This window comes from Daphnia carinata, chromosome 2, assembly GCF_022539665.2.
Source record: "Daphnia carinata strain CSIRO-1 chromosome 2, CSIRO_AGI_Dcar_HiC_V3, whole genome shotgun sequence".
NCBI lineage: Eukaryota > Metazoa > Arthropoda > Branchiopoda > Diplostraca > Daphniidae > Daphnia > Daphnia carinata.
Window position 1 is genome coordinate 6,552,514 of NC_081332.1, and position 14,912 is coordinate 6,567,425.

The 14,912-nt window shown below is 39.3% G+C and overlaps 1 protein-coding gene across 1 annotated transcript in view; it reads left to right on the top strand.

The window, feature by feature from the left end:
- The first annotated feature begins 5,115 nt into the window (after positions 1 to 5,115).
- Positions 5,116 to 14,912, top strand: part of LOC130686549 (protein turtle-like) — a 43,427-nt gene continuing 33,630 nt past the window's right edge. The window contains exons 1-2 of the mRNA XM_057509666.2: positions 5,116 to 5,438; positions 7,586 to 7,929. Of these exons, the coding sequence (XP_057365649.1) occupies positions 7,773 to 7,929 (157 nt within the window). The 5' untranslated portion in view covers positions 5,116 to 5,438; positions 7,586 to 7,772. The remainder of the gene's footprint in view (positions 5,439 to 7,585; positions 7,930 to 14,912) is intronic.

The window sequence follows — 14,912 nt, forward strand, 5'->3', positions numbered from 1 at the left end:
CGGCCGATATAAAGAAACTACGAAGATGTATTTGGTTGAAAGATAGGATTAGCTGATGGAAGTAGAGAAACTCTTACATTCTTTCCGGTCTCATTTGCCATTCCATTCGGTAAGATTAATTTTTTTGTCTTGTTATTATCTTTATTTCTATTGGTAAAAGAAATGAAGATCTTTCAAAACACAAAATTAACGCGTCTTCCGAATCGTGCTAATCTCTTTTGATAGGCATAGTAAGTATCTTTTCTATCAAAAGAAGTTCAGTTTTCCTGGAAAATCTTTTATCGTTAATCCTGGAACAGAATAAACAATTTTAAGCTAGCATAGGTATATTGTGAATATTTTTAAAAAGTAAATTCCAGAAGTCTTTTTCCATCGTCCTAGAATGTGAAATCTCATTTCATTTCATTGCGTTTTGATCAGTTCTTTCTTTTTCCCTTTCTCTTTAAATCTCTTAATTTCGTTTATTTCTCCGTTCCGATTAAGATCAATGCAATAAAATGCTATTGTACAAGGCTCTGGGCTTGTGTACAGTTTTAGCGACCATGATAAGGAAATGCGAAATTAGAAAAAGAACAAACGGTCCTTTTAGCTATATAAATAACTAAGTGAAATGGAAGCGCGTGTTTGACGTGTCTCCTCTATTTGAAACGCGAAAAGGAGAGCAAAGGCAGTCTCAATTTGCACTCAGCTGCAGTTTAACCGGTAGTTTAGCCGACAAACAAGTCACTTGGTATCACTGTTTTGCCTTTTATGTAGCGAAGAGTTGGCAATCAACCATGTGTGACTCATTATTTCTTTTCGCACGAAAAAACAAGAAATTAAGCGTTTTATGCACGAAAATAAACATGAAAAAAATCTGACGTCATGGCCCATCTACGCACCAGCACCAAACGGGGCTACAACTATTTTTTTCATACGATTAACAAATCATGTGCTAACGTAAAAGATCTCTGATGATGAACTGGCATGTGCGAATAGTAGTTTACATATACTGTATTCCCTTTTATAACATTACGACTGAATCGCTCATTCCGGCCTTCTATGGACCCTGTCCGTGTGTTCCAGTTGCTTTACAATAAACTTCGTATCTGTTGTACAGTGAACTTTGTGCATTCGTCTTTTCTACTTCACATTGGCATCAGCTGTAAAACTAGTTTTTGCTTCACTTCGCTTTATTGACATCCTACCGGCTATCGTAATACAATCGAAAGCAATTTCTTAATTATTTTTTTTTTTATATTTCCGCATTTGCATCGTTTGATTAATTTCAACGAAGGAAAAAATAAATCCAATTTGATACTACCGCGGTTTTTTTATTTGCAAATAAAAACCGTGCTCGAGTTGATGCAATTCCGTACATTGAAGTAAACGGTACATGGATGTTTTTCACATCTTAAGGTAATGAAATGTTTCTAACGAACCCATTTGGTGTCTTTTTTTACAAGCTAGACTATAAATGTACTATATCGCCTCATTGAATGCGTTTTAAACTTTCTTTTAATCTCTTATATCCTTTGTCTGCTTCCGGTAGACGCATTGAGCACATATATACACACAACAGACCGATTGCTACTGAGCAGCCTACTTCGACCAGAATTATGCTGGCACGCCGGAATGGTGACGTTTCCATCATCGCACAGCTAAACATGGCGTCTAGTTTACTCAGGATAATGCTGTGCCATTTTTTTAAGATGTATAATTACGCAACACGTCAACATTTCGATGGAAGAGGTCTCGGAAAACCTTTTCATATTTCAAACAGAAGATAATTTCAGCGAGTCTCTCTTTGGGTAATTTAACGACTAAAAACTGATAATTGACAACGAGCTGTTTGATTTGTTTCATCAATACTGGTCCTAAATCCGTTTTGAAAAGTAGCGTAATGAGTCAATCGAAAGAACGGGCACCAGTAGATAGCGCTTGGAAGTAGAACTACCAAAATGAATTGTGCAGAGCGGTACATTCAGCTGCAGCACGTTCGTGCGGCGTTCCTCCTGTCTTCAGGCCGAAAGAACAATACCGCCCTTTCTACTTTCCCTTCATCCCCTTCGTAGCTGTCGCTCTCCCTTTATGTTCATTTGGTTTCTCTTGTTCTATTGTTCGAACTGAAACCCTTCTTCATCCCTATTTTCCTTTTATTGGGCTCGAAGACAACTGGATGCTTTGGTTTCCTCCTTCTCTTTTTTCCCTTTTCAAAGAAGTAAGAACAAATGACTTGCGTCTACTTTTATCGCCACATTTCAGGGATACCAGCTGTTTAAAATAAATTGAAACAATTTCGTATGTTAATAAAAAACGATCGCTCTGTAATGCGAGGACGTTTCGAAAGTGAAGATGATGTAAGGATTTCACTATTTACCAGTGGTCATTTTTTGGCATAATCTAACTCTCTAATTACATGTTACCTGTTTCTACGCAAAAGTTATACGTACACGGGGATACGTATGTGTAGATTCCATTACTTGTTGATTTGTACTTAGTGGCATAAGATAACAAAAAAAAATCGAACTGCATTACGAACATGGAGAATCATCGCATTGGATCATATGGCAAAACTTTTATACTGTGCACCGAAAAATACTAAAAAATTACGAATGTAAATTTCCTTTAATCTGCGAGACTAAGATGATGCCAAAATCAATATCGAGCGAAAAGGAAACAAAGAAACCAGTTTAAAAACAAGACTATATAGTAGCTATAGAATATAAAAGAATAAAATCAATGCATCGCGAAGCTAGACTAAATAAAAAACCAGAGCTCTACTTTTCGCAAAAAGCAATATTTCGCGTAGAAGTATACTTGTTCGCTGCTTCGAAAAAAACAACAACAATGTTTCCATACTGCGTTTCGTAGACTACATATTGCAGCTCTCACCTTTGTATTCGTCCCTATGGATACGTTCATTGAATATCATCATTCCAAACGGTTTCTTTTGGGCAACGTATGGGTGGGAATGTAAATCCAGCAATTTTATTATCGTCTGATTTGCATAAAATAGATGATCGTCTCAAATATCGATATGTTTTTGCGGGTTAAGGCACGCAAACCACGCGCTATTTCTTCTAAATTCATTATAAAAGAATTCGAAAAGCAATAAGCGTCGAGCGAAGGGACAATGGGCTTAATCTTCGAATATAAATACCGAGTGGGTGGCTGTATCACAGAACGAGCAAGCTGATAAAAAAAGGGATTCAGCTTTTCGCAACGTCATTAACATTTTACAAATTTCACGTAAAGTAATACTTCAAAAGATATACTCGTTTACTAACAAACGTGACTTTATTTGGGAGATTTATCTACACAGTAGTCATAACTCTAATCGTCGTTCTATTATTGGCCACCGTTTGTTCTAGCTTATTTATCTACGTCAACGCGGAAGTTGTGGCAGAGCAAACATATTAAGTGTTCCTTGTAGGAGTTCATGACAATTTAAGAAGCCATTTCGCAAAAGTGGGTAAATGCGGATGAAACATTGCAATGTTTTCCGGTTATTCTTTTATTTATGTACTTATATTTTTTTTTGTCTGCGCTGAGCCAGGTACTGTCTAATGTTTTATGTAATAGCTGACCCGTCCAACTGTTTTTTTTTGTCTATACTTCCATTTCGAGTCCTTACGTTATGTACTCAAAGCGTTGCTTTCTGTGTCGCGTTTGACTCATTATAGCGTAGAAAATGAGGAGGATGTATCAATGCATCAGCCTCGTCTGTTAACATGCCGTTCTTCTATAGCAACACAAGTTTTTTCCCCTATTTGTTGGGAATAAAGGCTTTTGATGTGAGGGTCACAGTTTCTTATACATACTTAGTGCTTCGGAGAGCTCGTTAGTAGGTAAGGAAGTATCTGCACGCTATACACGCAGAAGCTCATATTTTCTTCGTGTTCGTAGAAACACATCGAAGGCTGCAGTAGAGTTTGCAAAAAAAGAAAAATATATATATATAACTGAATGCTTGTGTTTTGCGTCAGTTGCACGCTGCAGTCTCAAGTGAAACATGCCATACATTAGAATATATAGAAGGCTACCAGCTTATTGATTATTGTGTGTTATATGCCGTGCACTACGCCATACTATCACTTTTTGTATCCTTTCGACATTTTCACTCACACTGCTAATGACGAAGATTTTTCCGTTGAAACAAAAAAAACTAGTAAGAAAAAACAAAACCAAACGAAACAATTTTTATTTTTTGTTGAAAATGCGGATCGTACCAAAGCTGAAATGCGATGAAAACTGTCTGCTTCGTGTCTGGTAAACATCATTTACGTGGGCCGTAGCTTTAGGGCCCGCTCTAGAACATACTTCCAATTAAATGTTTCCGATTGCTTCCTCGATCAACAGAAAATACGTATTTGCCAACCTCAAAAGTCTTTGTCATAATAATTCTAATTGGAACGTCATGCAAAATCATGATACGTTAGGTGAAGGACAAAAACAAAAGCTTCCAGTCAATCAAGAAAAATTCTGTCTACGTATCATCAAGTCACGCTATTATATTCAACATTGTTTTGAATTTGATAACAAATGATTAGACTCTTGCGTCATTCCAATTCCATACACTTCAAATCACAAGAAAAAGAGGACGTCATATGACGAAGAACATGGAAGCCTGTAATCCTGATTATCGGTAGAGGCAGTTCAACCAAACCTAATTGTCTTTTCTCGTGCTCAAGCAGTCTGTGATGAACTTCAATTAAAAACGACATCACATGAAGAGAAAATTCTCGAGAAAACCAATGTCTCGACATCCTTGCAGAAATCTTTCATGAAAATGTGTAGCCCTATCTACCATATATACAAGTTTTACACGTAGATGAACTGCAAATGAAAATGATTATACTCCTTCTATTATGACATTCATAAATACATAAGAAAGGTTCCTCCGAATAGCCGCTGAAGGAGAAATCAAAGAGTTGAAGGGCTGCGTGCACAAACTGATATCGTATGCATTATACGTATACTGTATGATTGCAAATATGGTGGAAAACGAGTGGACGCATGCAGGGAAGGTTTCCTACAGGAGCGTGCGGCGGAAATGTTGGCAGACGTGGTGAAGGGTGCCCGGCCGGGTAGAAAAGACCTATCCCCTATGTTGCAGCTGTCAGTATGGTTCAGACCATCGCCCTTAGTGCTGTGTGTGTTCGTCTGTGTCGTGCGCCCTCTTTGCTGAACGTCCTAGTGCAATGTCTCTGTAACAAGTTACCACTATATCAAAATCAACACTTTGACTTCAATTTGTTTGTCTAACCTGAAAACGGATGCGCGTAGTTCGTTATATGTGAATAATTCTTTTAAATCGCGACTACGTAATTGTTCTATAGTCTTCACGAACAAAAAAAAAAACAAACGTCTGTTTTTGGATTTAAATTGGTGGCAATTGAAAGTGTCGTTTTGAAACCTACAACCATACCTTTACCCTTTTTTTTTCTTTAAACGAAGTGAGTTGATACGCCGACCTAGGCTTAATTGATTACTACATTTTCATCGTTTCACATAAAACTAGAGTGTGTGTACAACTACTGTAGGTTCTCAAAGTTTTCATATTAGTTGCATCAGATTAATTGCCTAGGCAACGGATCCACTCTTTTCGTATCGTTTGAAAGGAGAGGGCACCTAGATAAAGTGGTGTCAACGAGTTGAAAACATTTTGAATCTGAATTTTTCAAACCACTCGAGAACACTCGTAACACGTAATGTGTAACACTTAATATTAAATGTATGGAAGAAAAAAAAACACTAAGGGTTTTATTCCAAACGTTTTTACAACAACAAAGGTTAGATAAATTAACAGTTGTATTGCGCAGTCCTCAGAAACTTCTCACTCCTGTGATTTTCCTAATGAATATTTATTCGAATGGATTCAGACATTCGAATGAAAGACTTTAGTCCAGTTTGTCTTATATCACCTTATTATTATTATGATTATTCTACTGTATCAGCTAGCGGTGCCAACAGTGTCACGATAGGGCTAATGGATAGATACTTCAACTAGGCCCACGAGATTCCGATATGGTCACATGCCTAAGGAATCATAAATATTCAATTCCATTGATTTTCTCCCAAACACTACGTACTAAATGTATCTCTAACGCTGAATGGAATTTGGAAAACGAGGACCCAGGATATTTCACCGTTTAAAAGCCGATCGCTACCTTGACCTGCTTATTCGTTTTCCTTGTTTCCCCCCCCCCCCCCCCTGTTTTATGGTTTCCACCGTCATTCGGTAATGAAACGAAGAAAAAAGAAAATGTCACTCGAATAAAAATAAAAAGGTACTATTCGATTGACCTTGTTTTAATCGAAAATCAATTGTCACCCAAGCTGATAGTGGCTGGCACCAGATTTGAAGCTAACTGAATTGGCTAGCATTGTCGTGTGTTAGAGTTCCTCAAAGTTCTAAACATTCGCCATTCACCAGCCCATCTAAACGTTGGGGAAAAAGGCTCTCTAAAGTTGACGGTGAAGAGGGCCCGTTGACAAAAGGAAACAACACTGCACACTAGAATGCCCTCTTCGTGGAAATAAAAAATGATCAATACTACTCGTTACTTTCTTCTCCTATAAACGTTAAGAGAAGATTTATATTGTCATCACATTGAACGAAAGTCGTGGAACGATTGAGTATAAGGTTTCGGATTACGAGTCGCGATGTTTTTCTGTTTTTTTTTTCCCCTTTTACCCCACTGCATACAGTTCGCTATACTAGAAATGCGGTTCTTAGCAAGCCTACATATTGCATAGCTGTAGCGGAAGAACACGTCAGCGAAAAATTCCCTTCTTTTTTTTTCTGTCCAAAGAGTAAAGGATCCAATGACAGTAGGGTAGCACTGAGCGGCTTAGTCATCCCTCCCCCTCCATTCGGTAGCACTCGGACAAGCATCACAAGAGACAACTCCGATGAGGGGGGAGCTAGGTATATCCCACACATGATAGTACAGTGTTACTTTGGCTAGGCCTAGTTGGTATTGTCGTATTGCGCTGAACTGTGTATGGCACACAGTCGAGCGTTAATTGTTGCATTAGTTGTACTGTTAAGTTGGAAGTCATCATCCTGGCAGGGGACAAGACAAGCGAATACGGTATTTGAAACTTGACGTGTTTTAGGGACGGATAACCCCAAGTCACTTCATACGTGAGGCGGCAGTACCAGCCGTATACTCTTGGAACTTGATCTCGAAGCCAGGACGTGGGGACCTCATGACAATGTAATACTTGTTGTTGCTTTGCGCTTCGCATGTGAAAACCACAGGGTTATCACGAGGGGGAAACAAATTTTGTAATGACTAGACAATGTTGAAAATAGTGGACTCGACAGGATGTCGTTGACGTTCACGTAAATAGATAGAAACGCTTTTTGTTGACGTTTCGGAAATGAGTGCCTAACACATTGCTTTGGTGTGATCATTCGCAAATATTTGTTAGTCGTTCGTTATAGTTGTTGTCTAAATTATTCAAATGTCAGTTGATTTTTTCAGTCTCTTTAACTAAACAGACAGTTACCTGACAGAAACTAGACAGTATTTTTGTTTCGTTTTTAGCTTCATTGTGTTAGAAGCTTAATGACTGACAATTGGTTTCATTGCAGTGTTACAGACGTTGAGCGGATTCTACAATGTGTCCAAGGGTTAGGTGATTGCACCTGAGTAAAATGAACCTATTCGTCTTCAACTGCAAGCGATCGGACAGCATTCGTCCACAAAAATCCACTGTGTGAATAGCACTTTGTCCTAGCGTCTGCTAACTGTGAACTGGAACTTCAGTGAAAGGAGCCGATGTCGGCTAACATTAAACGCCTGGTTGTACACTATCGGTTGGACCCTCGACCGCCATCCAAAATGATACGACCAGCCACTCCAGTTTTCTTGTTATTTCTGTTGTGCCATTTCACCAGTCAATCATTTGTGAAGGCCTCTTCACAAATGTCAGCAGGTAAGCTTAATAAAGAATGAATTTCTGCTCTTTCGAGATGAATACATGTAAAAAGCGTTCTCGACAGACGCGTTTGTGCCTCCTACGCAAGAGTTGCATATTTAACTAAAGCAAAACAGTTCTAGCCGCACAGGGTGACTTCGTTTTTCAAATACAGCGCTGCACACAATGAATTTTTTAGTGCCCTTGCAATCTAAAGTGATGTGCACGATATTCGTTTACTATTACGTGACGCTCGACTGGAAAAGGCATCAATTCTGTTCTTGGATGAACTATTTTTGGCGCTGTTTTGCACGTCATAACGTCAGAGTCTTCTGTTGGTGCGCGCAGTATTTACAATGAAAAGAACACGAAAAATCGACTTGTATGTGTGCATACTGACTTCTTATTAAACCATGTTGTTTTTTTCTACAAAATTATCGCATTAAAACACGTTACTCGAGCATCGCCATAAAAAAAAAGAAATATGACAATCGTATCCGGTCTTATCACCTGCGTTTCCACGTTTTCACCCATTTTTTCTTGTTAAATTTCTTTCTTGTGCACTTCAAAGTACTAGACAAGGTTATCGTACTGGCAAGCAAAAGCTACTATTTTTTTCAGAAAAAAACAAAATATAATAACGTAACCAATTAAAATGGTGGCCGAGGCGCTCGATGCGTGTTGCAGACCGTTAAATCAAGCTGTCCCTTTGAGTACGTGTCCCACGATTCTAGTCATTCTTCTCCGTCCCTCTGCGACTTGATTCGATACGCTCTTTCTTTGAAAGACTACCGAGTTTTATGAGTTACCGCGTTAGATCACCCTTACGAGTATGAGGAAACAAAAACTTTCTTTCTTTCTTGCTTTTCACTTTACTTTTTTCTCTTTTTAATAATAAAATGGATCCCATAAAGAGAGAAAAAAAAGGGGGTTTACGGAGCGTTTTTCAACGTCACTCGTAATTACACGTATACTACCACGTTGTTATTTCATGTTCTGCATCGATAGTATACAACATTGAAGTTTGGGAACTTTCAGGTCGTATTTTATCTATGAGTATCAGCGTTCGTAGAGTACTACAGTCATTTGGTAAGCAGAGAGAACTTTAGCTTGTTTAGCAGTAAACCTTTATACAACGCTTCAAGTTTTCGTCTCGGGAAGTCACTGTGCCATTGCAGATGTTTAACAAATTAATTGATAATGAAACATTTACAGAATACTATATATACTGGAGTAATATGATTTGCTAACAGTCATCTGACGCTATACTTTGTTCATTATCCAATTAAGTATGTCAGATTGCGCTAAAATTCCAATGGTTTCTTACAAAACAATTGCTCAAATCGTACACATTGCCATTAATAAAAAAATAATAATTCTAAAACAATCCAAGTAGTCATTAACCTCCCCTTCGTTGAGGAAGCAGTTCATTGTTTGTCATCGAGTCATTTTAGTGGCTTGGAAACAACATTCTTTCAACGCAGCCTGAAGGGGTATGACGTAATATAATCCGTCATGTCCGATTGGGACGTTGCCCGTCCAGACTGTATATAAGATCATTACTGTATAGATAGGATGCAGGTTCCTGGCTCCAACATGCCCCATCGTTCGCGTTATTAATCAAGTTATAGTTGGCTTGATGTCTTTATTCAAGAGCTACGGCTATGTACTTTCTGATGAGGAGAGGGTTGGCTCGAACCGCAGAGACCTAATATATGGCCAAACGAAACCCGAGCTGCTGATGTTTTATTGTTTGGTTTGATTACATCACATGACTAAAAAATTGCTTGATAGATTCTATTAGTGCATCACATACGACCTGTCTTCCCATCATGTTCTAGTGTTTCTACATTTAGGTTTCTCCGACATTCTAACACGCAACTCTATTAACGAAACAGGAAAATGTTACGGCATAACAATGCGGCATTGTCTCAGAAAAGAAAGTGGAAGCATCACATGGTTGCCTGCAGATAGACGAACGTTAAAACCCTATGAGGGAGTCACTTGCGTATTAAAATCGATGTAGAATCGATAAACTTATTAGCACAAAGTGAAAACTCGAGCTACGATCAAATTAGTTGGTATATTGTTTTATCAAGCTGCCCTTGCATCGTCCTTTCAACGTATGTGAAAGAGCAATGCAAAATGTACGACATTTTTCATTCGTTCATTATTATATATGTATTTGTTATTATTTCCATCATTACATTATTTCGCCAGTTGGGGATGCGTGCCTAGAATTAATAGTTACAGCAGTCGTTTAAACAATTTACATTTAACTGCTAGAACCGAGTTGCTCAGCAACTTCGCAGAACACGATAAATCATTAATTTAATAGACGACGCATAGTTCAGTATTCTGTCCACTTTGCGATGAAATGGCGTAATTTTGCAGCATTCGTCTTCGCGAGAAATTGGGCCCTAGCATGATGGTATATTTACTTTTTACGTTAGTGGTCCAGCTGAGTTTCATTCTGTGTCAAACGAATAAATCAACGAGAGGGATACTGCCCAACAGACCACATCTAATAGCCCCCCCCCCCCTCCCGCCTTTCCTTCGTCCAGTGCAAGCTGTTCACTTTGCTATTTATGGGCCATGGCGTGGCTGCTGTCTCCTTCACGCAATAAATGCTTCACATTATAAATATCTTTCAACTTAAATACCCGAAGGAAGCCAGCAAACATTCCGTCTTACTATTTCTTTATTTACCACTTGCTAATCACGAATTACGGCCAACTTTATTGCAGTCCATTCTCAACAAAATTCCAATGGATTTAAGCCGAGGCATGGCCGTTATTGTCTTCGCTCCGACTTTTTTGGCTCAGCATTCTAACAACGTAAACGTTTCCCGTTTATTCCGTTTAAACGAACAAATTTTCAATGATTTACTTGTCTACTACAAGAGCGTAGTTCAGGTCATATCTTTAAATCATAAAAAACAGACCAGCTCAATAAAGAGGCGTTTGATTGAAAAGTTCATGTTACTAAAGTGTAAAATTAATTCATAAGACACAGCTGATAATTAATGAGATGGTACTTGTCTGTATCGCAGCTAGCTGTAAACATTCCAGCATTTAGCACATCAGCAGTTCAACGGATAGCATTATGCAAGGACGTCGGTGTCATCACGGGGTATTTTTGTTTTGTTTTTGTTTGTTTTCTGCTTTTACTGGGAAAAGAAGAAACAAAACCTGTAAGGTTTCTAAACCTAAGTAGGAAACACGGGGATGACTGAAAAGTTAAAATAAACAAAGCAAAAAAAAAAAAAATCTGTTGATGACTTTCAAACGACGGCAGAGCAATTAACTCCCCGTAAGTCTCTCCGACAACATAAAAACGCCCTTTGAGGTCTTTTCTTTAATACATTAGCAGAATGACTGAGGTTCCCTATAGAAACGGGAGAAATCTCAACAACGGGGGGAGAAAAGCAAGAGTTGGGTATCATTAGAGAGCTAAGCTAGAAGCATCTACATAAATATAGAAACTCGTCCAAGAAAATGAAAAGTGAGCTCCGCAGTCTGGTGTTCCACTTTTATCACGCCCAGATGATGCCTTTACTTTTAAACTGTTTCCAGAATTTGTATGATGTACTACACATTGTTTCTACTAGGGAAACAACAGATTGACTCGTATGCCTCCAAAGAAAGTGGGAGTCGCTTAGCTGGACATGACGTTCGACTGATTGGCTTTACTAAACTCCCATATTCAATATATTTCTTCTTTTACAAGAATCGAAACTTTTTATATTAGCAAAGAACGAACGATGGGCTCGCAGTGAAATACTGGATCGTCAAAACCATCGGCAGGCAGCATTTTATTTTGTACAAGCAAAACAAAGAGCCCTCCAAAGAAACAATCAAAAACCTATCGGAGAGAAGTCAAGCGAACGAAACACGCACGGACCCGCTCCGCAGAGTTAGTCTCATTCGGATTACCACCCGCTTTCCTTTCTCTCCGACGAGATCAATGAAGCGTATCGCACTGCAAAATCTGTAATTCTCTCTTAAAATCTGCCACTCAACCAACCTGTTGAAAACATACTGCGTATCCATACATCCATTACATTCTACGCTCGTCTTTTCAAATTCATTGCACTACAATAATCATTTGCGTCGTTACACGATTCAAGATATAAGAAAAAGTTAAAAACAAATAAATTATTCATCGTCTTTCGTTCTGAATGACAGTGTTCCTCTTAGGGTTTTTTTTTTGTCCCCGGCTAAATATTCATACAAGAGCGGCTATTAAAGCGTTGCTTGTTAGGGAACACGGACTGAAATAGATACGTGGGATGGTAGCTGCTAATACGTAAGTTCCTAGTTGACTGAATAACGACGACATCGTAGGCAATCCTTTTGAGTACCGTGACCTATAGCCAGCGTACGAAGAATAGAAGAAGGAATGCTGCCGATCGCATTAGTTTGACGTTAAACATTTCTGAGACTTTAAGACCGAGACGAGACTTGCTGCCAGGTTTCTCTCTCCCCCCTGTAAAGTCTTAGTGAAGTTTCATAAATTAGGAGTAGACCCAAATTCTGCCCGAGCTTACACCGCCTCCAACTGAGATGCGCACCTTGTCTCTACACAATAGCAGCCAAACACGCGGCGGCGCATCATAGTTTTAAAGCTTTCGTGCCAGCGTCAAACAACGCGTACCTACTTAATATACAAAAACATCCTTTGTTTTCTCTATTTTCTTGTTTCTTTTTCGTGCCTTTCTGCCCGGAATATTGGAATATTTACAACTCAAATTCCTTGCAAAATATTCCACCTGTCTTGAATGCTTAATGTGGCATTTTTTCGAAATAATATCCTCGTGTCAAAGAAAAAGAGTCAGTGTCGAATAACCCCGACATGTACTCCCTGAAAAGGAAAAAAAAAGTCCTCCCCATTTGGCAATTCGCTTTTTTTATTACCTTTTTTCATGACTCGGATCTAACAAGGACCACGGTCGGGGTCATAATACGATTCACAAAACTATAAAAAAAAAGGACTTCTTCCAGAGAAAAGTGAAGACTATTGCCCCATTTTAATATAATCGTTCTCGACATAGACTAATGCACATTGCAGGACTCGCTACCTCCCGTGGGCCGACTACCAATAGGTCGACAAACGGCCGACAAAAAGGTTCGCTAAATAGTTCTGACGTTCCTTTCGTTTCCGAAAGTCTGTTGTTTTATATTTTGCTTTCCTTTAACTTGCCGAGACAGGCTTTCAGAACTTTTAGAAGCGTAACGACAGTAGGCCGCCCACGTCATCTCACCTCCAGTCCGCAGCTGTAAACGCCAGCGCCGTTCGCCGTTTGAAAGCCTGCTTGCTAACAAATCCTTTGCGAAAAGTTGTGGCCGGTATTGTGTTCGACGGGCACAGCAATCTTTTTTCATTAGACGACCATTGTTTGGTGGAAACGCTGTCGCGTGCGTCCCAAGTCGCTGCTCACAAATAGCAATACACCCGTTTCACAAACCAAATGCTTCTTCGTGTCCGACACATTTCTCGATTTGCTCGGCGTCGTTTTCGAAGACGAATTGACTGGATAAGTCAGAAGTAAAGCATCGTCCGTTTTGCTATTCAACCGATACGAAGAGCACAACTTTCGCGTCTACAAACAGCAGTCGCAGTTCTCCTAAAGCCGGGAATTCGTATTTTATCGATCGTGGAAAACGCTAGGATATATAGCTGGATAACACCGCCAACCGACTGATTTATCCTTGTGGGGCTGAAATTCACTTTAAAATATATATATATATATACAAGCTGCATACCCATTTGCTCGGTGCGCACCGTTTACTTCACGCTAGGCACGATTGCTAAAGGAATTCATTTTGATTACGGAAGCATTTGCCGCCCTATTTCGCGCCGCATACTTGCAATTTATTTGACGCTGTGAGAGCGTCGGTCGAGTATACACACACCCGGAGTCCCGCTTTTCGCCCCAAAACAATCGACAAGCGCAAGAATGAACGTTTCTCTGCTACTCCAAACTTTCGACAGCATTAATTAGAGTGAGAACGAGAGGACTTTGCTGGCTATACTTTGATATAGGCAGCCCGCCGGTCAGAGCCGTTGTGCTAGTCCATGGATTTCCGATAAATCGCCTTCGGTTGTGCGACGGGGTAAAATGAAGGGAGGGAAAAAAAAAACTCAACGAAAATTCGTATTTTGCAGACAACAACGTAGATATACCAACAATACAGGCTATGGCAATATATCTCGCGCATCGATACGACATAGAAAAGACATGGTGTTTTGTACCTTACATGTATATACGACTCTAAGATGTGTATAGAAGCAGTGAAGCGTGAAGGGTAAAAGAAAAAAAAAAAAAAAGATCCCCCCTTCAGTGCGTGATGGTTTTCAACTGCTGAAAAACGAAAGACATGGGACTAGTGGAAAACTTTTAGAAGGAAGTGGGTACGAGAAGCCAGACATGGCGACTAGGGAAAATGAGGTTTACTGTGAATGCTTAATGGATAATCGAAGAGCAACGATTCATTGCGTTTTCCCACACCGACGGCCCTTTCTGGAAATAAGAAAAAAAAAACTCAGCAGGAAGAAAAAAAAAAAAGGAAAATGACGTGACTGACTTCCATCAACGCAGCACGATTGCACGTCGCACTTCCTACCCACTCCAAGCCCGTTATTTTATTTTTTATTTATATATTTATTTTTTCCCCGTTTTGATTTTTACCCTTTGCTCCTGAAGCGCGCGTCCCTCACTTTGATTGCTCTCTTCAAATTGCTTTTGATTAAATTACCGCAAACTGGGGAAGTTGTTCAAGCTCCTCATTTGTTCGGCTTTCTCGACGGCCTGTTTCCTCCATGTTATCTTTCCCGTTCAACCAGGTTAATGCAAGCATAACGAAGGGCCCGGCATTCTAACGATTAAGCACTTGATTCCCGATTGATGTTGATCAACCTTCCTTCTAATATTTGTTCGAGTGCTAAAAAATAGTCACGTTTGATGATTTTCTCCTTTAAAACTGACATTGACGGCACGT